Consider the following 27,119-nt stretch of genomic DNA (forward strand, 5'->3'; position numbering starts at 1 on the left):
AAGCATGGAGAACCAAATAAAAACAAGATGTGACATATTCATACAAATGAAAGAAACTAAATCAATAAAAGAAAATGAATGTTCTGAACAAAATCAATGTTGCCTTTTAAGTGAAGGAAGGAACAGCCACTCACAATTCTTTAAATAAAAATAAAGGTTGATTAAAGAATGAATCTAATATTTAAATGAATCAGAGACAATGGAATTCAGAACAAATTATTTAGGTTACTTACATCGAACTGGTCCAGGGCTGAGGTGGGGGCGTTGAGGAAGGCCAAGAAAGAGTTCTGGGAGTCCTGGTGTTTCACACCTACAGAAGACAACCATCACATCAGCATGCTGTACGGTGAAGTGGCTTTAGCACAGAAAAAATGTGGCGCTCTCCCATTTCTTAGTTGGTCCAGTTATTCCATAGAAAAAGTAAAAGGTTGTCACTCAAATAGAAAACATGGGGTGGAGAGGAGTAACACAGGTCAGAGGTGATGGTTCCAGTCTCACCCCTACGCAGGCGGAACTCCTCTGTATCCTTCTTCAGCCTCTCCATCTCAGCCAGCAGGTCCTGGTTCTTAGTCTCCGACTCCTGCAGTTTACTGAGGAGAGAGGAGGATGGAGGAACAAGAGAATGTCAACAAGGTCAAATCAGATCATGCAAGTGTAACAGAGCAATGGTGGTTCAGACTTTCTTTACAGATTGCAATGTACTGCACTTTATTGTGCCTGGCATCCCATGTAAAGATTTCAGTGTATTCTCAGTGTAGTTCTTAGACTAAGTAAGAGCTTAAAAGTAGACGTAAGTAAGTAAGTAAGAGCAGCAGTGGACGTACCACTCAGTGGAGATGTTGGAGGCCTTAACTTTGTTCAGTTCGTCTTGGATGGTCTGTTTGGCTCTGATCTCAGCATCCAGTGCAGACTGCAGCTCCAGACGGGCTGACATGTCCAGCTTAGCAAACCTCCGCACCTTCCACGGCATGTCCTGCTGTAGGGGGAAGGGAGAGTGCGAGACAGAGGTAAAGAAAGAAGGGAAAGTTCAATGCAGATGTGAGGTGTGTGTGTGTGTGTGTGTACAGTGCATTCGTAAAGTATTCAGACCCCTTGACTTTTTCCACGTTTCGTTACAGCCTTATTAAAAAAGAATCCTTATCAATCTACATATAATGATATACATTTTTGCAAATGTATTAAAAATAAAAAACAAATATCTTATTTACGTAAGCATTCAGACCCTTTGTGATGAGACTCGAAATTGAACTCAGTTACATCCTGTTTCCATTGATCATCCTTGAGATGTTTCTATATCTTGAATGGAGTCCTCCTGTGTTAAATTAAATTGATTGGACATGATTTGGAAAGGCACACACACCTGCTTTATATAAGATCCCTCAGTTGACAGTGTGTGTCAAAGCGAAAAGCAAGCCATGAGATCGAAGGAATTGTCTGTAGAGCTCAAAGACAGGATCTGGGTAACGGTTGAAGGTCCCCAAAAACACAGTGGCCTCAATAATTGTTAAATGGAAGAAGTTTGGAACTACCAAGACTCTTCCGAGAGCCGCCCGACCAAACTGAGCAATCGGAGAAGGGCCTTGATCAGGGAGGTGACCAAGAAACCAAAGGTCACTCTGACAGAGCTCCAGAGTTACTCTGTAGAGATGGGAGAACCTTCCAGAAGGACAACCATCTTTACAGGCCTCCACCAATCAGGCCTTTATGGTAGAATGGCCAGACGTAAGCCACTCCTCAGTAAAAGGCACACAGAGTTTCCCAAAAACGCACCTAAAGACACTCAGACCATGAGAAACAAGATTCCCTGGTCTGATGACACCAAGATTGAAATCTTTGGCCTGAATGCCAAGCGTCACCTCTGTAGGAAACCAGGCACCATCCCGTCGGTGAAGCATGGTGGGGGCAGCATCATGCTGTGGGGATGTTTTTCAGCGGCAGGGTCGAGGCAAAGATGAACGGAGCAAAGTACAGAGAGATTCTTGATGAAAACCTGCTCCGGTGGGCTCAGGACCTCAGACTGGGGCGAAGATTCACCTTCCAACAGTACAATGACCCTAAGCACACAGCCAAGACAACGCAGGAGTGGCTTCATGACAAGTCTCTGAATGTCCTTGACTGGCTCAGCCAGAGCCTGGAGTTGAACCCGATCTAACATCTCTGAAGACGTGAAAAGAGCTGTCCAGCAACACTCCCCAACCAACTTGTCAGAGCGTGAGGGGATCTACAGAAAATAAATGGGAGAAACTCCCCAAATACAGGTGTGCCAACCTGTTTGTGCATTGTCATTATGGGGTATTGTGTGTAGATTGAGGAGTTAATGTTTTTAGAATTAGGCTGTAACCTAACAAAATGTAGAAAGTCAAGGGGTCTGAATACTTTATGAAGGCACTGTGTACGTATATATAAGTACACGTCTCACCGTAGCCCTGGCTCCCAGGCTGGTGTTCCTCAGTCCCTCCAGTTCTTCAGTCATCTTACTGGCCAGAGCCTGGAGATAGCCTCGCGTATCCTTCTCATCGCTCACCCTGGAACACACACACACACACATATTATGCACAAACAAACCTTTCCATAACATACACTCACATCATTATGCAAACACTCACAATCCTGTTTGGCGCACACACACAGAAACACACACCCTATAGTTAGCCCTAGGCATCACACTAATCACGCCATGTACCAGACCTTCTACATGAACTCAGGATGACCCTGTCACACAGTCAATAAATACAGCTATCGGTATATGAACAGCCCTCACAACTATCTGCAGTATACGTTACATATATCCTCATCAAACCTTTGACTTTAACTGGGCCTCCCTAACACAAACTACATGCCAGCTAAGGTCACAATAACTCACCATTACCCTAATGAGTATTATACTAAGGACGTGTACCAAATGGCACCCTATTCCCTATATGGTGCTCTGCGTTTGAACAGAGCCCTATGGGTTTGGGCTCTGGTCAAAAGTAGTGACCTGAATAGGCAATATGGTGCCATTTGGTACAGCTTCTATGTGTAAATACATGCAGGGTTGTGAATAGGCTTCCTCCAGTCCCAGTCACATCCTCCCTGGTCTGTACATACACATTTCCCCCACTAGAGGTCCCTGTGGTCCGGCAGGTAGCCTTGCGGTTAGAAAGTTGGGCCAGTAACCGAATTCTTGCAAGTTCGAATCCCCGTGCCAACAAGGTGAAAAAGCTGTTGTTCTGACCCTGGGCAGATTCAGACGGGATGAGTCCCTGTCCATGACCCCCACTCTCAGAGAGAGTGTCAGATCCCTGTCCATGACCCCCACTCTCAGAGGGAGTGTCAGATCCCTGTCCATGACCCCCACTCTCAGAGGGAGTGTCAGATCCCTGTCCATGACCCCCACTCTCAGAGGGAGTGTCAGATCCCTGTCCATGACCCCCACTCTCAGAGGGAGTGTCAGATCCCTGTCCATGACCCCCACTCTCAGAGGGAGTGTCAGATCCCTGTCCATGACCCCACTCTCAGAGGGAGTCTCAGATCCCTGTCCATGACCCCACTCTCAGAGGGAGTCTCAGATCCCTGTCCATGACCCCACTCTCAGAGAGAGTCTCAGGGGGAGTGCGTACATTTCCATTTCACTCGTACAGTTTACCCAATAGTACTTGCAGTGAAACAGGTCAAATGGCGGGTCGGAGCGTTGGCCCAGTCACCGAAAGGTTGCTGGATCAAATCCCTGAGCTGACAAGGTCAAAATCTGTTGTTCTGCCCCTGAACAGGTTGAGTTAAATGCGGAAGACACAATTCAGTTGAATGCATTCAGTTGTACTGACTAGGTCTCCTCCTATAAAGGAGCTCTGAGACACACTCTTCCTGTTTCTCCTACTGCAGTGGCCTGGAGTGGCAGGCAGGGGGCACCACTCATCGCTGCTTCACTTCACTGGTACAGTGAGCATGTATGTGTGATATGTGCAAATTGCCTGTCAGGCAAGAGAGCCAAGCAGCAGTAGCTAGGTATTGCTCTCGGTCTCCTCTCTCTCTTTCTTTCTGTTGCTCTCTATCAGCTGTTGTAGACAGCTTCTCTGAATGGAGAAGAGATTGTAAAGACCAATAAATCATCTGTATGACCTTTGAAATATTTGGGGTCCTGAGTGAGTGAGTGAGTGAGTGGGGGTGAGTAAGTAAGTATGTAAGTAGAGTACGTGTGTGTAAGCAAGCATGCGCGGACGTGTATTTGAGAGTGAACGTATGTCCTGTATACATGTCTCCGTCACTCACCACTGGATAATCTCAGTGATCTGGGCCTCCCAGTGAGCAGCACTCTCCTTCTTGTCAGCCAGTTCCCTCATCTCCTCCTCCAGCTGTCTGTTGCTAATGCTCAGCTTCTCAAACATAGGCGTCAGCTAGAGGGAGAGGAGAGGACAGAGGAGAGAGGACAGAGGAGAGAAGACAGAGGAGAGAAGACAGAGGAGAGAAGACAGAGGAGAGAAGACAGAGGAGAGAAGACAGAGGAGAGAAGACAGAGCCAATCAGAGATATTATATAGTGTGGTAATTTGAGCAGAAGGGCATCTTATAGAGCTCCTGTATTAGACAGAGGACAGACTCAGAAGAAAGTCTTAGAATTGAGTTTGGCCCAGGGGTAACTTTGGACAAATGAAGAGATTTATGGACAGAAGAGTCTGTCCTAGGTGTCCTGGGACAGAAGAGAGAGGACAGAGGAGAGAAGACAGAAGAGAGAAGACAGAAGAGAGAGGACAGAGCCAATCAGAGCCATAGATATTATATAGTGTGGTAATTTGCAGCAATGTTTCAAGGGACAACACCTTTTTCTATCTGCTGTGGTTATTGTGGGCGGACCACTAGAGGGGCAGGCTGGGCTCATGGATAGTTGCCCAGAGAGCCTGGGAGACAAGGTAACCAGAGTCTTATAGAGCTCCTGTATTTCAATAGAAAAACCTGGTCTGCCGATCCATGGTGGAGGATGATTAGGTGGGCCAGACTCAGTCTCATCTCATCAGAAAGTCTTAGGATTGATTGTAGTTTGGCCCAGGGGGTAACTTTGGATGGTGCCAATGTCCCCCCCCCCAGTCTCAGTCCCCAGTATTTATGCTACAATAGTCTATGTGCCTAGGGGCTAAGGTCAGTCTGTCCTATCTGGTGTCCTGAGTGATCCATGGACAAGATATTGAGAGAATTACTGACCTCCCCCCGTCCATGTCTGCCCTCCCGGGGAGTTGTTAAAAAGTGACAAGGAGGAACGGAAGGAGTCTTGCAGCCCTCACCCCGGATCACTCCTCAAGACGGTGTTATAAATGTCAGTCTCTTATGACAATGTCACCCCATGGCTGCCTACCCCCACACATCCCGTCCCACTGTTGGTTAGTCAAACCAGTAGTGCTGCTAATCTATCTGCTGTGGTTATGGAACACTGACTTGTTTCACTGGACATGCTACTTGGTCCCGGACCTACTAATTATGTCTCTCCCAGAAATGCTGTCTCCACCTCTGAATGCTCGGCTATGAAAAGCCAACTGACATTTATACCTGAGGTGCTGACCTGTTGATAGACGGGAGGAACGTCGACGGATCAGTGAGCCCCCTCTTCCTGCTACTATCCCTCTATAACCACTATGGTTATTATTTGATCAATGGCCCTTCCTCTCTGGTCATCTATGAATATTTGAACATATTGAAGAACAATCTGGCCTAAATGACTGATCAAGGAACCCCGTTCTTATAATTGTGTCGGTTATATCCACCTGGCACAGCCAGAAGAGGACTTGTGTGAGAACGCCAAAGCGATAAAAAGCATGTTGAGAAGGGTGGTGTCAGAGCCTGGTTCTCCCACACTAATGTTTTCCCTAGCCACTGTGCTTCTGCCTCTGCATTGCTTGGTCTTTGGGGTTTGAGGCTGGGTATCTGAAAAGCACTTTGTGACAACTGCTGAAAGGGCTTTATAAAATACATTTGATAGATTGATTGATTGATGGTAAGGAAAGGTAGGGCAGAGGAAGACTGGGGGAGGAGGAGAGGGCAAAGGGAGCGAGAGAGGGAGGAGGGGAGGAACGCTCATTGACAGTTGCAGAGGGAGTGTGTTTTCCTGTAATGGTTTGACAGTAGGAAATTCATTCCGGTTCATATTGCTACTATCAGATAAGTGGCCAGATAGTTGTTGGTTGTAAAACAGTTTGAAGGATAATTTAAACAGGCTAAACATAATATTTGCAAGGTAAGATTCCATGTTTTAACCTCACATTTATAGGATCTCTCCAAATGGAAACAGCTACCTTTAGAAGGATATACAACCACCAAAAATCATCTGATCCTTGTATTCTGGCTTTCAGTATGAAGGTACTGTATGTGAAACAACACAATCAAATGGGTCAGTGTCCCAAATGGTACCCCATTCCCTATATAGTGCACTACTTTTGAACAGACCCTTATGGGCCCTGTTGAGAAGTAAATAGGGTGCCAATTTGTCTGCACTACCAAAACCGATGTTGTTGTCAAAGATATCCTATTGTGTTCTCTCTGGCAGGTTGTGTTTTTCAGGAATGGAATGTTTTTGTTGACAAAATTGGGGAATGTTGTTCTCACTACCCCTCTCTGGCAGGTTGTGTTCAGGAAGGCTTGGGGAATGTTGTTCTCCACTAATGCCCCCAACTCTCCTGGCAGGTTGTGTTCAGGAAGGCTTGGGGAATGTTGTTCTCACTACCATATTGCTACTATCAGATAAGTGGCCAGATAGTTGTTGGTTGTAAAACAGTTTGAAGGATAATTTAAACAGGCTAAACATAATATTTGCAAGGTAAGATTCCCTCACATTTATAGGATCTCTTTGGAAACAGCTACCTTTAGAAGGATATATCCACCAAAAATCATCATCCTTGTATTCTGGCTTTCAGTATGCAAGCCAGGTTGTGTTCAGGAAGGCTTGGGGAATGTTGTTCTCACTACCCCTCTCTGGCAGGTTGTGTTCAGGAAGGCTTGGGGAATGTTGTTCTCACTACCCCAGGAAGGCTACCTTTAGAATGTTGTTCTACAACTGGCAGGTTGTGTTCAGGAAGGCTTGGGGAATGTTGTTCTCACTACCCCTCTCTGGCAGGTTGTGTTCAGGAAGGCTTGGGGAATGTTGTTCTCACTACCCCTCTCTGGCAGGTTGTGTTCAGGAAGGCTTGGGGAATGTTGTTCTCACTACCCCTCTCTGGCAGGTTGTGTTCAGGAAGGCTTGGGGAATGTTGTTCTCACTACCCCTCCCTGGCAGGTTTTGTTCAGGAAAGGGAATGCTCCCTGTTTTCCATGGATGCTATCAACTTCAAGGCACTCAGTCTTTTCTTCATATTTACCGTAATAGGAAATACCACAAAAACAAACAGCACTTTTAGTCCAATATATCACTCCTACAAAAATATTTTGCTTGGGAAATTCCATTTCTCATTCCCATATTTCCCGCTTCCAAGGTCAATAGTTTGGGATCCAACGAGACGTTGCATTTGCCTGTTTAGGATACCGTGGTCTGTTTTGAAGGTGGATATTGAACAGTGATTATATTGGCTTTACCAGGAGAGAAGGTTGGTGGCGGCGGTTACCTCAGGTCAGGGTGTGTGTGTGTATGTGTGTGTGTGTGTGTGTGTGTGTGTGTGTGTGTGTGTGTGTGTGTGTATATAACATCTCACCTTGTCCAGTTCGTTGGAGAGTTTCCTGTTCTCCTCGGTCAGAATGACTCTCTCCCGCTCATACTTCTGCTTATACTCCATCTCAAACTCCTCCCGCTCGCTTTGGCTGTCTCACACACACAGATATGATCCATCATCACACACACAGACACCAATAACACACTGAACCTGCTATTCAGAGAGAGTCTCCAAATGTCTGTATGAACGAGGCTAGCCAGGAATGCTAAGCTAGAGGGTAGAAAAGCACATCCTGATAGCTTCCAGACTGTATAAGAGATCGTTAGAGCAATGTTGCTTCTTCGACCTGGACAGAGGCAGGGGGGGATAACACCAGTTAGATCTAAGGGACTAACACAGGAACGAGGGTCTTCTCGGGAGCTAGGTCAGGGGAGAGAAGTTAACTCAAGTTAAACCTCACGGAGTACAATACAGTAGAGGCCAGGGTGAAGTAACTATAACCATGTTTACCTCATATAACCCTCGCTGGGAAGAAGAGGAAGAGGACAGTTAGGTAGGCATCTCTATAATATTACAGGAAGAGAGAGTAACTGTCCTACTGAATATGACAACTCTATAGACCGGTTTCCCGGTACCGGATTTATTTAGTATATCTATTCCTGGACTAAAAATCTATTTGAATGACAATCTTCAAGTAAACAGACCAACAATGGCAGTTAGAGCTAAGGAACTCTAAGAGATGTATAAGGGTCTTCTAAGGAGAATGGTTACAGTAGAAGGTAGGGTTGTCACCAGTACCATGATACTCACAAGAACCTTGGCAAGGAACATGAAACAGACCATTTCTTTAGGGAAACTAAACTGTCTTATTTTGTCACATTTCCACCTATAGATTGTTTATTTCCCAATTTCTGACATCGAGGAGGAAAGAGTTTCGTTTGGGTTTTCCTTGTTTGCTGTGGAAAAATTAGCTATCGTAGTATCAGCAGTTATCCAAGATCAAAATACACTGCGAGTACAGCACACTAGAGGCCATTGTGAAGTAACGGTAACCATGTTGACCTTGTATAACCCTCGCTGGGAAGAGGAGGAAGAGGACAAGCTATATATAGCTACTACAGAGACCACGTCTGAATGCCATGTCTACATCTCTGGATAAACTGTCCTATATGTCTTTATGAGTGCTTTCTAGTGTTGTGGACATCCAAACCTAGGAAGGCCCTACCGCACATAACCCATTACACACACACAAAGACATAAACATGTAGACAGACACACACCTCTCCCTGCGTGTCTTCTCCAGTTTGTCTTTGAGGACCAGGATCTCTTTCTGCAGGGTGAGCTGCTGTCCCTCAGCGTCGCGGAGCTCCTTGCGGAGGACCTTGAGTTCGTTGGCGTGCTGCGCCTCCCTCCTGCTCAGCTCCTCCTCGTAGAACCCAGTCTTCTTCTCCAGGTCGGCCCGCAGCTTCCCCACCTCCTGGCTCTGGTCCGAGCCCACCACCGAGGCTGATGGCTCCACCTGCTTCTGGTTTAGAGGAAGAGAGGAGTTGGCCACATTCACACAACCAGGAAAACAGAGAAATTACAGGAGTGTATTAAATGAGTGAACACCGTAGTAAAAATATTTTGCAATGGAAAGCGTTTTGTAACAAAAGCGCGCGTTTCTTATTGGACAAGTTCAGAATAGTCCCTCATTTCGTTCCGTTTGCCTCACGTTGGTTCCTAGAGAATACACCCCAGGTGTGTGTGTAAGAGCATTGCTTCCGCCGCTGTCCCAGACTGGGTTCGAACCGGGGACCCTCTGAACACATCTACCGTGTCAGCCATGAAGTAGCATTATCAGTCAGGCCACAAAACACCTGGGCCGCAGAGCAAGTGACGTCACCGATCCAACGGTACTAGCACACCGCTAACTAGCTAGCCATTTCAAATGGCTAAAATAAGCATCTATGACTACAAGACGCTAAAATCCAAATATGTTTGTGTGTGAGAAGGAAATATAAAAAAAGTGTGTGTTAGTATGTGTGTGTTACCTTGAGTCCATCCAGCTCCTCCTCTAGCAGTCTGCTGTACTGCTCGGAGCGTTCTCTTAGTTTCCTCTCCTTCTGAGCATCAGCTGTCTGCTCCTCAGACTGGGACTCCATCTGAGAGACACCAAGGGGTTAATGCACGCACGCACAGAGACACAAAGTAGAGACCCACACACACAGAGAGACACAAAGTAGACCCACACACACAAAGTAGAGACCCACACACACATACACACACACAAAGTAGAGACCCACACACACAAAGTAGAGACCCACACACACACCTCTAAGAACCACAGGAACCACGTGACTACTCTACCTCCTTCTTGGCCCTCTCGGCCTTGCGCACCTCCAGCCGTAGAGCCTCCACCTTCTGGGACCAACCCTCCATCTCCTCCTCCTTGTCCCGGAGCTGACGGCCCAGGCGCTGCTTGGCTGATCTGAGGTCAGTCAGACGCTCGTTGAGCTCGGAGAACTCCTGCATGGCCAGCTTCCTCTGGCTGTGGGCCTCTTTCAACTCCTTAGACTGACTCTTCATCTTGCCGCTGGCCTCCATTAAGTCCTAAAGGGAGGGAAGACGTGTACAGATTGATTGGTCAGACTGGGTGGTCGTCGGTCCAACGGCACTCAGCTGGTAGAGAATGGTCACTTGCAACGCCAGGGTTGTCAAAATCGATTCCTGCTGGGGCCATCCATACGAAAATGGATGCACTCACTGTCGTTTTGGATAAATACATCTGCTTTTTGGTATTTATTTCAGATAGACTCAGGGTCCAGGTAGTTTTATACCCTTTTCATACTGCAGAGCTGAGACAACAATATTACACATGGAGTAAGCAATTAACAAGTCAATAACACATATAAAATGGGCATTTGCTGGAGCAATGATGTGAAGGACATGAGAAAATAATACAGTTTTGCAATTAAGCACCCAGGTGGTGCTCAGATGGTCATGTACAGGTAACACACCCAGGTGGTGCAAAAGAGCAGAAAAGTAAATAAAAACATAAATAAAATGGTAAAAAAACATATAAAAACACACCCAGGTGGTGAAAATGGGTGGGCATACAGAGAAACACACCCAGGTGGTGCTACATACAGAGAAACACACCCAGGTGGTGCTACATACAGACAAACACACCCAGGTGGTGCTACATACAGAGAAACACACCCAGGTGGTGCTATATACAGACAAACACACCCAGGTGGTGCTATATACAGACAAACACACCCAGGTGGTGCTATATACAGACAAACACACCCAGGTGGTGCTATATACAGACAAACACACCCAGGTGGTGCTATATACAGACAAACACACCCAGGTGATGCTATATACAGAGAAACACACCCAGGTGATGCTATTGTACAGAGAAACACACTCTTGGTTTGATTTTCTAGATGTTTGATGTGACAGAGAAACACACACCAGGTGATGTACATATACAGAGAAACACACCCAGGTGGTGCTATATACAGAGAGAAACACATGCATTTGGTTTTATATTTACAGAGAAACACACCCAGGTGGTGCATTGAAGCTCATTTGGAGAGAGAAACACACCCAGGTGGTGCTATATACAGAGAGAAACACACCCAGGTGGTACTATATACAGAGAAACACACCCAGGTGGTGCTATATACAGAGAGAAACACACCCTCCGTGGTGAACTCTGTCAAAGAGAAACACACCCAGGTGGTGCTATAAGAATAGAGATTGAAACACACCCTTGGTGGTGCTATGAAGACGGAGCAAACACTTTTACCCAGGGTTATGATATCGTTTAGTACCTTGACAGAGAGAAACACACCCAGGTGGTGCTATACAGAGAGAAACACACCCAGGTGGTGCTATACAGAGAGAAACACACCCAGGTGGTGCTATATACAGAGAGAAACACACCCAGGTGGTGCTATACAGAGAGAAACACACCCAGGTGGTGCTATACAGAGAGAAACACACCCAGGTGGTGCTATATACAGAGAGAAACACACCCAGGTGGTGCTATTTTGAGAGAAACACACCTGGTTTGGGTAAGGAGAACCTGGATAGGCAGAGAGAAACACACCCAGGTGGTGCTATATACAGAGAGAAACACACCCAGGTGGTGCTATACAGAGAGAAACACACCTTGTGCAGGTCGTCCTTCTCCAGGTTGAGACTCTTCATCTGTTTCTCCAGGTTCCTGATGTGTTTACATGAATCCTCCATCTCTCTACGGACTGATGAAGCTTCTTCTAACTCATGTTCCTGTTGACCTGAGTCTAACACACATTACAGAAGGCCAACAAATTACATTTCACTATGATGCATGTTCCATTATAGTGTACATTTCAAATTGTAGTCAGTTAGCAGACGCTAAATGTACGCTCTGGATAAGAACATACATGTTCATGCTTTTGTACTGGTCTCCCGTGGGAATCCAAACCCTGGTACAGATCACCGTGTGGATTATGAATAGCATCTCTGTTTATCTCTCAATGTATTTCAGTCCTACTCTATCATACACTTGGCTATGCATGTAAATGCTGACCTGGCTGGTTTGTGTTCTACTACACAGCAGTAAACCTTTACAGTTGAACATTTGTGTTCTACTATACAGCAGTAAACCTTTACAGTTGAACATTTGTGTTCTACTAAACAGCAGTAAACCTTTACAGTAGAACATTTGTGTTCTACTATACAGCAGTAAACCTTTACAGTAGAACGTTTGTGTTCAACTACACAGCAGTAAACCTTTACAGTAGAACATTTGTGTTCTACTATACAGCAGTAAACCTTTACAGTAGAACATTTGTGTTCTACTACACAGCAGTAAACCTTTACAGTAGAACATTTGTGTTCTACTATACAGCTATACAACCAACTATACAACCTTTACAGTAAAATGTTGAATGTTCACCTGCAATCTTTTTCTTGAGTATGTCAATCTCAGTCTTCAGACTCCTGATCTCCACCTCCTTGTTAGAGGGGACGGGTGCTGGTCCTTCTCCTGACGCGTGCTGCAGGGCCTGGACTGTCTGGGTGGACTCTGGAACACAACATACAGGGAGAGGATGAGAAGGAGAGGAGAGGAAAGGAGAGGGGGAGGAGAGGATGGAGAGTGGGAGGAGAGGAGAGGAAAGGGGGAGGAGAGGAAAGGAGAGGGGGAGGAGGAGAAGTGTGAGGTGGTGCTACAGAGAAAACAGCTTTGTGCAGGTCGCCTGAGCTGAGTCTTCATCTGTTTCTCCAGGTTCCTGATCGTGTCCTCCTCTCGTAGGCCTTCTAACTGGCCAGACTGTTCCTCCAGACTGCGCTGGACACATCCATCCATCTGTGTCTGACTGCTACCACCTGCCTCCCTCAGACAGCCCCGGTCAGACAAATGGGTCTGGAGGGGAGAGACATGTTCATGGGGAGAATAAGGTACAGATCACCGTGTGGATTAGAATAGCATCTCTGGATCTCTCAATGATTTCAGTCCTACTCTATCATACACTTGATGATAGGGAAGAGGGGAGACAGCAGTAAACAGTTGAACATTTGTGTTCTACTAAACAGCAGTAAACCTTTACAGTAGAACATTTGTGTTCTACTATACAGCAGAGAGATAGGGAAGATTTGTGTTCTACTAAACAGAGAAAACCTACAGTAGAACATTTGTGTTCTACTATAGGGAAGAGGTTTGTGTTCAGAGAGAGAAACCTTTAGGTAGAAGATTTGGTTCTACTAGAGAGATAGGTAGAAGAGGGGTTCTAGAGACAGAGAAACCTACAGTAGAAGATTTGTGTTCTACTACAGAGAAACCTTTACAGGAAGATTTGTGTTCTACTATAGAGATAGGGACCTTTACAGTAGAACATTTGTGATACACAGAGGGGAGACAGTAGAACATTTGGAAGAGGGGGGAGAGAGATAGGGAAGATGGGGAATGAGCAGAGATAGGGAATCTCAGTCTTCAGAAGATCTCCACCTCCTTGAGGGACGAGTGGGTCCTTCTCCTGAGAGCGTGCTGCAGGGAAGAGACTGTCTGGGTGGAGGGAGAGAGACAACATAGAGGGGGAGAGGAGATGAGGAAGGAGGGAAGAGGGGGAGAGAGCGAGGGAAGAGGGGGAGGAGGGAAGAGGAGGAGAGAGAGATAGGGAAGAGGGGGAGAGAGAGATAGGGAGGAGGGAGGAAAGGAGAGGGGAGGAGGAGAAGCGATAGGGAAGAGCTTGGGAAGAGCTCAGTCTTCTCCTGATAGGGAAGAGGGGAGAGAGCGATAGGGAAGGGGAGAGACTCCATCCATAGGGGAAGAGGGGGAGAGAGCCTCCCTAGGAAGCCCCGGGGACAGGGTACTGGAGGGAAGAGGAGAGGATAGGGAAGAGGGAGAGAGAGATAGGGAAGAGGGAGATATAGGGAAGAGGGGGAGAGAGAGATAGGGAAGAGGGGGAGAGAGAGATAGGGAAGAGGGGGAGAGAGGGGAAGAGGGGGAGAGAGATAGGGAAGAGGGGGGAGAGAGAGATAGGGAAGAGGGGGAGAGAGATAGGGAAGAGGGGGAGAGAGATAGGGAAGAGGGGGAGAGAGGATAGGGAAGAGGGGGAGAGAGAGATAGGGAAGAGGGGGAGAGAGAGATAGGGAAGAGGGGGGAAGAGGGGGAGAGAGATAGGGAAGAGGGGGGAGAGAGCGATAGGGAAGAGGGGGAGAGAGAGATAGGGAAGAGGGGGAGAGAGAGATAGGGAAGAGGGGGGAGAGAGAGATAGGGAAGAGGGGAGAGAGAGATAGGGAAGAGGGGAGAGAGAGATAGGGAAGAGGGGGAGAGAGAGATAGGGAAGAGGGGGAGAGAGATAGGGAAGAGGGGGAGAGAGATAGGGAAGAGGGGGAGAGAGATAGGGAAGAGGGGGAGAGAGAGATAGGGAAGAGGGGGAGAGAGAGATAGGGAAGAGGGGAGAGATAGGGAAGAGGGGGAGAGAGAGATAGGGAGAGGGGGGAGAGAGATAGGGAAGAGGGGAGAGAGATAGGGAAGAGGGGGAGAGAGAGATAGGGAAGAGGGGGAGAGATAGGGAAGAGGGGAGAGTTAGAGGGAAGAGGGGGAGAGAGAGATAGGGAAGAGGGGGGAGAGAGAGATAGGGAAGAGGGGGAGAGAGAGATAGGGAAGAGGGGGAGAGAGAGATAGGGAAGAGGGGGGAGAGAGAGATAGGGAAGAGGGGGAGAGAGAGATAGGGAAGAGGGGGAGAGAGAGATAGGGAAGAGGGGGAGTGAGAGAGATAGGGAAGAGGGGGAGAGAGATAGGGAAGAGGGGGAGAGAGAGATAGGGAAGAGGGGGAGAGAGAGATAGGGAAGAGGGGAGAGAGAGATAGGGAAGAGGGGGAGAGAGATAGAAGAGAGAGGGGGAAAAGAGAGTTAGAGGAGAGAGGGGGGAGAGAGAGGGAAGAGGGGAGAGAGATAGGGGGAGGGGAGAGAGATAGGGAAGAGGGGAGAGGGGGAGAGATAGGGAAGAGGGGAGAGAGATAGAAGAGGGGAGAGATATGGAAGAGATATGGAAGAGGGGGAGAAAGAGGGAAGAGAGATAGGGAAGAGGGAGATAGGGAAGAGGGATAGGGAGAGAGATAGGGAAAAGGGGGAGAGAGATAGGAAAAGGGGATATGAGAGAGATATGAAAAGGGGAGAGATATGAAAAGGGGAGAGATATGAAAGGGGGAGAGATATGGAAGAGATATGGAAGAGATATGGAAGAGGGGGGGAGAGATATGGAAGAGATAGGGAAGAGGGGGGGAGAGATATGGAAGAGATAGGGAAGAGGGGGGAGAGATAGGGAAGAGAAAGAGATTCATTCCATATTAGAGACACATATTTACCTCAGAATAGACAGACCCCCAAAGAATTTGAAAACAAATCCAATTTTGAAAAACTCCCATTTCTATTGGCAGCTAGATTTGTGGCCTGTGGCCACAAGAAAAGGGCAACCAGGCAACTTTAGTTTATTATCTATTTCACTTGTTTATCTTGGCCAGGTCACAGTTGTACGTGAGAAATTGTTCTCAACTGGCCTACCTGGTTAAATAAAGGTGAAATAAATAAATACAAATAAACATGTTTTCCATGCCAAAAAAAGCCCCTTATATTGACATTGAACTTAAAGAGAGAGAGGGGAGAGGGAGAGAAGAGAGAGAGAGAGAGGAGAGAGAGAGAGTGGAGAGGAGAGGAGAGAGAGAGCGCAACCACCATTAGCCTTCAGGCTAAGATAAACAATTAGACCAGTCAATGCTTTCTCAACGGTGGAAACTGAGTGCTCGTGGAAGTGTGGCTGAGGTTAGATCAGATGATAGAGAAGTAGGAGTGAAGTAGACTGGTCCCAGATCTGATTGTGCTGTATAGCCTATCCTCATTGTTATGCCAAACATGACAATGACCATAGGAGTTGGCAAGACAGCACAAACAGATCTGGGACCAGGTTAAGATGTATTTTTCTGTATGCTGTATGTATTGACGAAGATGTGGAAGTTCATTTGGAAACTAAACGGAGGTTGTCGCTTAGCGACCACTCACCATTTACTGGTGTAGGTGAAACCTACGAAGGGCAGGTGGTGTCCAGAGAAGGCCGTGTGTGAGGGAGGGGGCATCGTCTCCTGAAATAACACAAAACCTATTTTAGAACAAGTCAACCTTGACAACATTACAAACAGATGAAAGAGATGGACAGATAAAAGATGGAAACAGAGAGAGACTGAAAGATGAGAGTAAGAGAGTCTAAGTCTTGATGTAGTCCCATAGAGAAAGAGACTTACTGAGTTCTTGAGACAGTCGTCGTCCACGTCAAAGTTAGAGGTGTCTGTGGGGCTGCTGACCTCTGGGATGTAGGGGGCCTCGCACGTACGGATGTTGTCCCAGTCAATGCCTGAAAGGAATGACATTAAACATGATATGACTGGTAAACTGTGATCATGGTTTGTTATTGTAACGATTCTCATACCATCGTCTACTGTCCAGCCTAACTTCAACACCAATTAACAAGGTAAGAGGTTATCTATATCAACTCCTGGAAATGACACCAGAGAATAATTGACAGACAAACCCTAGCACGCACACACGGTTTTAAAACATCAGGCCCTACCAGAGAAGAAGGGGTGAGATTTGAAGACAAACCCTAGCACACACACACGGTTTTAAAACATCAGGCCCTACCAGAGAAGAAGGGGTGAGATTTGAAGACAAACCCTAGCACACACACACGGTTTTAAAACATCAGGCCCTACCAGAGAAGAAGGGGTGAGATTTGAAGACAAACCCTAGCACACACACACGGTTTTAAAACATCAGGCCCTACCAGAGAAGAAGGGGTGAGATTTGAAGACAAACCCTAGCACACACACACGGTTTTAAAACATCAGGCCCTACCAGAGAAGAAGGGGTGAGATTTGAAGTCGTCGATGCCGTTCTGGCCCAGGCGGTGCTCCCGGCTGCAGACGAGGCGTCGGATCAGGTCCTTGGCGTCTTCGGACACGTCGGTCATCTGCAGGGGGAACTGGAAACGCTCCTGGGCACCCGGCAGAGGGTAAGAGGAGAGGGAAAGGAGTCTGAACAATGAAGATACCCTACGTCCCAAATGGTTCCCTATTCCTTATTTACGGCACTACTTTTGACCATTTGGGATGCAGCCTAGATATACTGTTTACGTCCAGTTTGGTCAAATATTTGTATTTCTAATTAATTTTTTACTCATAACACAACGTTCCCCTGTTGCAGTCGACAGCGGAATAGTTCCATACTGTTGGCAGAATAATCTTCGTACACATCGTTTCACGTTTCATGTATTTATTTGTGTACATGGCCCCTGACAAAGAAATGTAAAAATAAATAAAAATGGTATATGGCCCATGCATGTTTATCCTGTTGCAGTAGAAAGCAGTACAGTTCTAGCCAACATGTAATGGTTTAATGTGCACACAGGGCATTTGTTCAACAAATATGGCTGGGTGAACTAGATGGCATAGTTGAAAGGTGATGGGAAGGGGGAGAGTTATGAAGGTAGAACGGTGTGGTTTGGAGTCAGGATGGGCTGAAGTATAACAGACCTGGGGTTGTACAGTTCATTCGGAAAGTATTCAGACCCCTTGACCTTTTCCACATTTTGTTATATTACAGCCTTGTTCTAAAATGGATTAAATTGTTCTCTCAATCTACACACAATACCCCATAATGACAAAGCAAAAATAGTTTTTTTGCCATTTTTGCTAATTAATTACAATATAAACTGAAATATTGGATTTACATAAGTATTCAGATCCTTTACTCAGTACTTTGTTGAAGCACCTATGGCAGCGATCGAGTCTTCTTGGGTATGACTCTACAAGCTTGGCACACCTGTATTTGGAGAGTTTCTCCCATTCTTCTCTGCAGATCCTCTCAAGCTCTGTCAGGTTGGATGGGGAGGGTTGCTGCACAGCTATTTTCAGGTCTCTCCAGAGATGTTAGATCGGGTTCAAGTCCAGACTCTGGCTGGGCCAGTCAAGGACATTAAGAGACATGTCCAAAAGCCACTCCTGCATTGTCCTGGCTGTGTGCTTAGGGTCATTGTCCTGTTGGAAGGTGAACCTTCACCCCAGTCTGAGGTCCTTAGCACTCTGGAGCAGGTTTTCATCAAGGATCTTGCTGTACTTTGCTCCGCGCATCTTTGCCTCGATCCTGAATAGTCTCCCAGTCCCTGCCGCTGAAAAACATCCTCACAGCATGATGCTGCCACCACCATGCCTCACTGTAGGTATGGTGATAGGTTTCGTCCAGATATGACGCTTGGTATTCAGGCCAAAGAGTTCAATCTTGGTTTCATCAGACCAGAGAATCCTGTTTCTCATGGTCTGAGAGTCATTTAGCTGCCTTTCGGCAAACTCCAAGCAGGCTGTCATGTGCCTTTTACTGAGGAGTGGCTTCCGTCTGGCCACTCTACCATAAAGGCCTGATTGGTGGAGTGCTGCAGAGATGGGTGTCCTGGAAGGTTCTCCCATCTCTGCAGAGGAACTCTGGAGCTCTGTCAGTGACCATCGGCTTCTTGGTCACCTCCCTGAACAAGGCCCTTCTCCCCTGATTGTTAAGATTGGCCAAACTTCTTTCATTTAAGAATGATGGAGTCCACTGTGTTCTTAAGGTCTTTCAATGCAGCAGACATTTTTTGGTACCCTTCCCCAGATCTGAGCTCAATTTTGAGTCTCAAAGCAAAGGGTCTGAATACGTATGTAAATAAGGTATTTCTGTTTGTTATTTTTAATAAAAACTGCTCAATTTTTTTTTTTAATTAAAAATAAAAAAAACATTTCACTTTGTCATTATGAGGTAGTGTGTAGATTGACATGTTTTACTTAACTGATTTCATAATATAGCAGTAACGTAATAAAATGTGGAAAAAGTCAAGGGGTATGAATACTTTCCGAATGCACTGTATGCATCAATTCTCTCAGAGTATTCCTCTTAGCAGTGCTGATCTAGGATCAGGCCCATTTAATCTCATTTATATGATCTAAAAAGCTTAACTGATCCTAGATCAGCACTCCTACTCTAAAAAGCTTGATACATTCAGCCCTTGAACAGAACATACTCAAACTTTAACAACTAACACTCAGACCCAGTCCCAAATCAACCCTAGCCCCTACTTTCTATGCACTTGTGGAGGTCTAAGAGGAATCTACAAGTGCATAGGTGGTAGGGAATAGGGGTCCATTTGGGACTGGGCAATCAGACTCCAAAAAGAAACTCACAGCAGCCCCTAACTCCTCCTGTCGGTCGATGGAAAGGAACAAGAAGAAAAGGGGTAGAGGAGGAGTCAGAAAGAATAAAACTATGTATAGAAAGTACTAACACCAAAGAGCCCAACAACACCTAAACAATCACGCTCGTCTTGAACCATTGAATAAAAAATGTGTCTTAGTCAAGATGTGTTTTAGTACAGTAGGTACAATGTCACTACCGGTAAGCCTTAACCTGCCTGACAGCCTCAAAAAAGAGGACCACAATGGAAATGGGCTGTACAACTTTTTGGGTGGTCCTCTAGGATTTTCAATGCATTGTATAGGCTACACGTGTGGTAGAGCTGTGGTTTTGATTGGTCAAATAAATCAAATGATACACCCCAGGGTAGCTACAGTCAGCCTCTGTCCAGTCTTACCCCCCCCTCTCACCTTGTGGTTCATGATCTTGCCGTAGGTCTCCACTAGTGACTCGGCGTAGAAGGGGGTTTCCCCGTACAGCATCTCGTACATGCAGACCCCCAGGGACCACCAGTCACACTCTGGACCGTACTTCCCCTTCCCATCCTCCATCGCCTGCAGGATCTCCGGAGAGATGTAGTCCGGGGTCCCCACGGCAACTGACGACTGGACCTGAGGGAGACCAGGCACAGGAGATGAGTGGATGGATAGAGGCATAGACACATCGATGGTTCGATGGATGGCTTGGGGGACAAACCATAGAAATAATATCATACTTTATTAAAGGGATACTGTGTGATTCTGGCAGTTAGGCCTAAACCAATTTTCCACTTGCCCAGAGTCAGACGAACTTGTGAATACCATTTTTTTGTCTCTGCGTGCAGTATGAAGGAAGTCTTTCGCCAGCCAATGCTAACTAGCATTAGTCCAATGACTAGAAGTCTACAGGTATGGCAGGATACGCATAGCATTGGCTCGTGAATCTACCTCTAACTTCCTTCAAACTGCACAAATCCTTTTAATGTTAGAGAAATAATCTGTAATCTGGTGTTGTTAATTGCGCGTCTACAGTGTGTTTGGAGTCAAATATGTCCACCAAACCTAAACAAGGCCATGCCATAGAGTACATACTAAATAAATCAAACTTCCCTGAGACTAGGCCAAAGAAGCGCCAGTCACAGCAGCTTTAGAGAGGCGGATCCTCTAAGGTCTCAACTTATTCATCAAAGCCACATAGCCAACCACCTCGGAGCAGCTTAATTAGCAGAAGAGTCTTAACCACAGGCACAGCCATGAAATCAGACACAGAGAAGGCCTAAAGGGGCTTCAGCCAAACGGGAAGCCTAGAGGGGCCCAGGGTTTGATGGGGTGGCGGTTGGTGGTTTTTGGAGGTGTTTGGGTTGTGTGCAAAGAAAATATAAAAAAGATGGATAGAGAGAAAGAGAGAGTTTGGGCAGAACTACTCATTCCAGAGTTTTTCTTTATTTTTCTTCTTCTTTATTTGGACTATTTTCTACATTGTAGAATAATAGTGAAGACATCAAAACTATGAAATAACACAAATGGAATCATGTAGTAACCAAAGAAGTGTTTAAACAAATAAAAACATAATTTTTATTTGAGATTCTTCAAAGTTGCCACCCTTTGCCTTGACAGCTTTGCACACTCTTGGCATTCTCTCAACCAGCTTCATGGGGTAGTCACCTAGAATGCATTTCAATTAAAAGGTGTGCCTTGTTAAAAGTTCATTTGAGGAATTTCTTTCTTAATGCATTTGAGCAAATCAGCTGTCTTGCGACTAGGTGAGGTATACTGAAGATAACCCTATTTAGTAAAAGACCAAGTCCATATTATGGCAAGAACAGTTCAAATAAGCAAAGAGAAATGATGTTCCATCATTACGAAGATATGAAGGTCAGTCAATCTGGAAAATTTCAAGAAAGTTTCTTCAAATGCAGTCACAAAAACCATCAAGTGCTATGATGAAACTGGCTCTCATGAGGACCGCCACAGGAAAGAAAGACCCAGAGTTACCTCTGCTGTATGATTCAGGCCTTCATGGTCGAATTGCTGTACAGAAACCAGTACTAAAGGACACCAATAAGAAGAAGAGACTTGATTGGGCCAAGAAAAACGAACAAAGGACATTAGACCGGTGGAAATCTGTCCTTTGGTCTGATGATTCCAAATGTAAGATTTTTGGTTCCAACCGCCGTGTCTTTGTGAGGCACAGAGTAGCTGAACGACAGACATCTCAAGGCCATCAAACTGTTAAATAACCATCACTAGCACCTTAGAGGCTGTTGCCCTATATACATAGACTTAAAATCACTGACAACTTGAATAATGTTTACATATTTTGCATTACTCATCTCATACAGTTGAAGTCGGAAGTTTACATACACTTAGGTTGGAGTCATTAAAACTCATTTTTCAACCACTCCACAAATTTCTTGTTAGCAAACTATAGTTTTGGCAAGTCAGTTAGGATACCTACTTTGTGCATGACAAGTCATTTTTCCAACAATTGTTGACAGATTATTTCACTTAACTTCTCTTGGGAAGGGGCAGCATTTTTGGATGAATTTTGGATGAAAAGAGTGCCTGCTACTCAGCCATAAAAGCTAGAATATTTATATAATTTGTAGATTTGGATAGAAAACACTCTGAAGTTTCTAAAACTGTTTGAACGATGTCTGCGAGTATAACAGAACTCATATGGCCGGCAAAAACCTGAGAAAAAAATCCAACCAGGAAGTGGGAAATCTGAGGTTTGCAGTTTTCAACTCTTGGCCTATCAAATACACAGTGTCTATGGGGTCATATTGTACTTCCTAAGGCTTCCACTAGATGTCAACAGTCTTTAGAACGTTGCTTGATGCTTCTACTGTGAAGTGGGGACGAATGAGAGGGGAATGAGTCAGAGGTCTGCCAGAGAGCCACGAGCTCAGTCTTGCGCGTTCAAGTGATAGTTAGCTCTGTTCCATTGCAATTCTACAGACAAAGGAATTGTCCGGTTGGAACATTATTGAAGATTTATGTTAAAAACATTCTAAAGATGGATTCTATACATCGTTTGACATGTTTCTACGGACTGTAATGGAACTTTGACTTTTTCTGCTGCTAGTGACCGCGCGTCATGAGTTTGGATTGTGTACTGAACGCGCTTTCAAAATGGAAGTATTTGGACAGAAATGATGGAGATTATCGATCAAAACAAACATTTATTGTGGAACTGGGATTCCTGGGAGTGCATTCTGATGAAGATCAAAGGTAAGTGAATATTTATAATGCTATTTATGACTTCTGTTGACTACACAACATGGCGGATATCTGTTTGGGTTGTCTCTGAGCGCTGTACTCAGATTATTGCATGGTGTGCTTTTTCCGTAAAGTTTTTAAAAATCTGACACAGCGGTTGCATTAAGGAGAAGTGTATCTAAAATTCCATGCATAACACTTGTATCTTTTAGCAATGTTTATTATGAGTATTTCTGTAAATTGATGTGGCTCTGCAAAATCACCGGATGTTTTGGAACTACTGAACATGACGCGCCAATGTAAACTCAGATTTTTGTATATAAATAAAAACTTTACCAAACAAAACATACACGTATTGTGTAACATGAAGTCCTATGAGTGTCATCTGATGAATATCATCAAAGGTTAGTGATTAATTTTATCTATATTTCTGCGCTTTGTGACTCCTCTCTTTGGCTGGAAAAATCCTCTCTTTGACTGTGTTTTTCTGTGACTTGGCTCTGACCTAACATAATAGTTTGGTTTGCTTTCGTCGTAAAGCCTTTTTGAAATCGGACACTGTGGCTGGATTTACAAAAAGGTGTATCTTTAAAATGGTGTAAAATACATGCATTTTTGAGGGATTTTAATCATGGGATTTCTGTTTTGAATTTGGCGCCCTGCAGTTTCACTGGCTGTTGACGAGGTGGAGCGCTACCATGCCACGTACCCTAGAGAGGTTCAAATTCACTGTATCACAATTCCAGTGGTCAGACATTTACATACACTAAGTTGACTGTGCCTTTAAACAGCTTGGAAAATTCCAGAAAATAATGTAATGGCGTTAGAAGCTTCTGATAGGCTAATTGACATAATTTGTGTCAACTGGAGGTGTACCTGTGGATGTATTGCAAAGCCTACCTTCAAACTCAGTGCCTCTTTGCTTGACATCATGGGAAAATCAATAAATCAGCAAAGAAAATTGTAGACCTCCACAAGTCTGGTTCATCCTTTGGAGCAATTTCCAAACGCCTGATGGTACCAAGTTCATCTGTACAAACAATAGTACGCAAGTATAAACACCATGGGACCACACAGCCGTAAAACCGCTCAGGAAGAAGACGCGTTCTGTCTCCTAGAGATGAACGTACTTTGGTGCGAAAAGTGCAAATCAATCCCAGAACAACAGCAAAAGACCTTGTGAAGATGCTGGAGGAAACAGGTAAAAAAGTATCTATATCCACAGTAAAACAAGTCCTATATCAACATAACCTGAAAGGCTGCTCAGCAAGGAAGAAACCACTGCTCCAAAACCGCCATAAAAAAGCCAGACTACGGTTTGCAACTGCACATGGGGACAAAGATCATACTTTTTTGAGAAATGTCCTCTGGTCTGATGAAACAAAAATAGAATTGTTTGGCTATAATGACCATCAATATGTTTGGAGGAAAAAGGGGGAGGCTTGCAAACTGAAGAACACCATCCCAACCGTGAAGCACGGGGGTGGCAGCATCATGTTGTGGGAGTGCTTTGCTGCAGGATGGACTGGTGCACTGCACAAAATAGATGGCATCATGGCGGAGAAAAATTATGTGGATATATTGAAGCAACATCTCAAGACATCCGTCAGGAAGTTAAAGCTTGGTCGCAAATGGGTCTTCCAAATGGACAATGACCCCAAGCATACTTCCAAAGTTGTGACAAACTGGCTTAAGGACAACAAAGTCAAGGTATTGGAGTGGCCATCACAAAGCCCTGACCTCAATCCTATAGAAAATGTGTGGGCAGAACTGGAAAAGCATGTGTGAGCAAGGAGGCCTACAAACCTGACTCAGTTACACTAGCTCGGTCGGGTGGAATGGGGCCAAAATTCCCCCAAGGGAATTTGGAAGGCTACACAAAACATTTGACCCAAGTTAAGCAATTTAAAAGGCAAAGCTACCAAATACTAATTGAGTGCGTGTAAACTTCTGACCCACTGGGAAAATGGTGAAAGAAATAAAGCCGGAAATAAATAATTATCTACTATTATTCTGACATTTCACATTTTTTAAATAAAGTGGTTATCCTAACGGACCTAAGACCAAGAATTTACACTATGATTAAATGTCAGGAATTGTGAAAAAATGTATTTGGCAAAGATGTATGTACACTTCCGACTTCAACTGTATGTATATACTGTATTCTATTCTACTGTATTTTAGTCTATGCCACCAACATTGCTCATCAAATATTTATACGTTCTTAATTCCATTCCTTTACTTTAGATGTGTGTATTTTTGTGAAATGGTTAGATATTACTGCACTGTTGGAGGTAGAAACACACGCATTTCGCTACACCCGCAATAACATCTGCTAAATATGTGCATGTGACCAATACAATTTTATTTGATGTGTGGTTCCTACAGTGAAGCATGGAGGAGGTGTGATGGTGCTGTGCTGGTGACACGGTTGGTGATTTATTTACAATTCAAGGCACACTTAACCAGCATTCTGTAGGGTTACACCATCCCCTCTGGTTTGCTCTTAGTGGGACGATCTGTTTTTCAACAGGACAATGACCCAAAACAAACCTCCAGGCTGTGTTGACCAAGAAGGAGAGTGATGGAGTGCTGCATCAGATAACCTGGCCTCCACAATCACCCAATTGAGATGGTTTGGGATGAGTTGGATAGCAGAGTGAAGGAAAAGCAGCCAACAAGTGCTCAGTATATGTGGGAACTCCAAGACTGTTGGAAAACCACCTCATGAAGCTGGTTGAGAAAATGCCAAGAGTGTACAAAGCTGTAATCAAGGCAAAGGGTGGCTACTTTGAAGAATCTAAAATATTACATATATTTTTATTTGTTTAACACTTTTCTGGTTACTACATGATTCCATGTGTGTCATTTCATAGTTTTGATGTCGTCACTATTATTATACAATGTAGAAAATAGTAAAAATAAAGAAAAACCCTTGAATGAGTAGGTGTCCAAACTTTTGACTGGTACATGTCGGCCTACTCACCGTGCCGTCCTCCATGAGTTTGAGGCAGGAACCAAAGTCAGCCAGGCGAATGTGACCGTTCATGTCCATCAAGATGTTGTCTGGCTTGATGTCCCTGAAGGTGACAGAAGACAGAGAGACCAAAGTAAATATACCGATGACTCTGAGAAAGAGAACTAGGAATGGAGGAAGAGAGGGGGAGTGCAATAAAATGAAAAACACAAATATCTCAGGAGGGGGAGACAGGGAGGGAGAGAGAATGAAAGAGCAAAAACCACTAACGCAACACTAGTGAGTGTTTGGTGTGAGAGAGTGAAAAATAGATTTTGCTTCTGTAGAGAGAGAGAGAAAGTTTGTTTGCTCCTGGATGCCTTTAGTCTCCCATCATTAAGCCTTGTGTTTATTTGGGCTGTTCGTTGCCCTTGCAGCCTCTACTGCCAATAGGGCAGACCCCTCACAAGGTTACCCCCCCACAAGGCAGACAGAGGCTTGGTTATTCTGTCCCAACCAGAACACCCTGTCCTGACCACTATTCTGATATTACATCACACATAATGCAGACAATGTCAAGCCCTTGTCTTCACTAGTCTCCTTACCTATACACCATTGATACACAGTACAGTATAGCAACAATATACTAGACAGTACAGTAACACATCAATACACTAACAGTACAATAACAATACACTAATAGTAGCAATACATAATCAATACACTAACAGTACAATAACAATACACTAATAGTAGCAATACATAATCAATACACTAACAGTACAATAACAATACATCAAAACACTAACAGTACATCAACACACTAACAATAAATCATCAACACACTAACAGTATAGTAACAATACATCATCAATACACTAACATTACACTGACAGTATAGTAACAATACATCATCAATACACTAACATTACACTGACAGTATAGTAACAATACATCATCAATACGCTAACAGTATAGTAACAATACACAAAGTATATTAACAATAAATCAATACGCTAACAAATCATCAATACACTAACAGTATAGTAACAATACATCATCAATACACTAACATTACACTAACAGTATAGTGGCAATACATCAACACTAACAGTATAGTAACAATACATCATCAATACACTAACAGTATAGTAACAATACACAAAGTATATTAACAATAAATCAATACACTAACAGTATAGTAACAATACATCATCAATACACTAACAGTATAGTAACAATACACAAAGTATATTAACAATAAATCAATACACTAACAGTATAGCAACAGTACATCAACACTAACAGTATAGCAACAGTACATCAACACTAACAGTATAGTAACAATACATCATCAATACACTAACATTACACTAACAGTATAGTAACAATACATCATAAATACACTAACATTACACTAACAGTATAGTAACAATACATCATAAATACACTAACATTACACTAACAGTATAGTAACAATACATCATCAATACACTAACATTACACTAACAGTATAGTAACAATACATCATAAATACACTAACATTACACTAACAGTATAGTAACAATACATCATCAATACACTAACATTACACTAACAGTAT

At 44.4% G+C, this 27,119-nt stretch overlaps 1 protein-coding gene across 1 annotated transcript in view; it reads right to left on the minus strand.

The window, feature by feature from the left end:
* LOC115140381 (serine/threonine-protein kinase MRCK alpha-like) overlaps positions 1 to 27,119 on the minus strand; it is a 125,751-nt gene that overhangs the window by 35,324 nt on the left and 63,308 nt on the right. Inside the window, exons 6-23 of the mRNA XM_065026231.1 lie at positions 25,547 to 25,640; positions 19,771 to 19,971; positions 16,997 to 17,135; positions 16,387 to 16,496; positions 16,148 to 16,227; position 13,117; positions 12,830 to 13,010; positions 12,543 to 12,671; positions 11,771 to 11,904; positions 9,959 to 10,201; positions 9,643 to 9,753; positions 8,890 to 9,134; positions 7,652 to 7,757; positions 4,252 to 4,376; positions 2,420 to 2,525; positions 825 to 973; positions 499 to 590; positions 234 to 310 (exon numbers count right to left, since the gene is read on the minus strand). Coding sequence (XP_064882303.1) covers positions 234 to 310; positions 499 to 590; positions 825 to 973; positions 2,420 to 2,525; positions 4,252 to 4,376; positions 7,652 to 7,757; positions 8,890 to 9,134; positions 9,643 to 9,753; positions 9,959 to 10,201; positions 11,771 to 11,904; positions 12,543 to 12,671; positions 12,830 to 13,010; position 13,117; positions 16,148 to 16,227; positions 16,387 to 16,496; positions 16,997 to 17,135; positions 19,771 to 19,971; positions 25,547 to 25,640 — 2,323 coding nt within the window. The remainder of the gene's footprint in view (positions 1 to 233; positions 311 to 498; positions 591 to 824; positions 974 to 2,419; positions 2,526 to 4,251; positions 4,377 to 7,651; positions 7,758 to 8,889; positions 9,135 to 9,642; positions 9,754 to 9,958; positions 10,202 to 11,770; positions 11,905 to 12,542; positions 12,672 to 12,829; positions 13,011 to 13,116; positions 13,118 to 16,147; positions 16,228 to 16,386; positions 16,497 to 16,996; positions 17,136 to 19,770; positions 19,972 to 25,546; positions 25,641 to 27,119) is intronic.

Source organism: Oncorhynchus nerka, linkage group LG13 (assembly GCF_034236695.1).
Source record: "Oncorhynchus nerka isolate Pitt River linkage group LG13, Oner_Uvic_2.0, whole genome shotgun sequence".
Taxonomy (NCBI): domain Eukaryota; kingdom Metazoa; phylum Chordata; class Actinopteri; order Salmoniformes; family Salmonidae; genus Oncorhynchus; species Oncorhynchus nerka.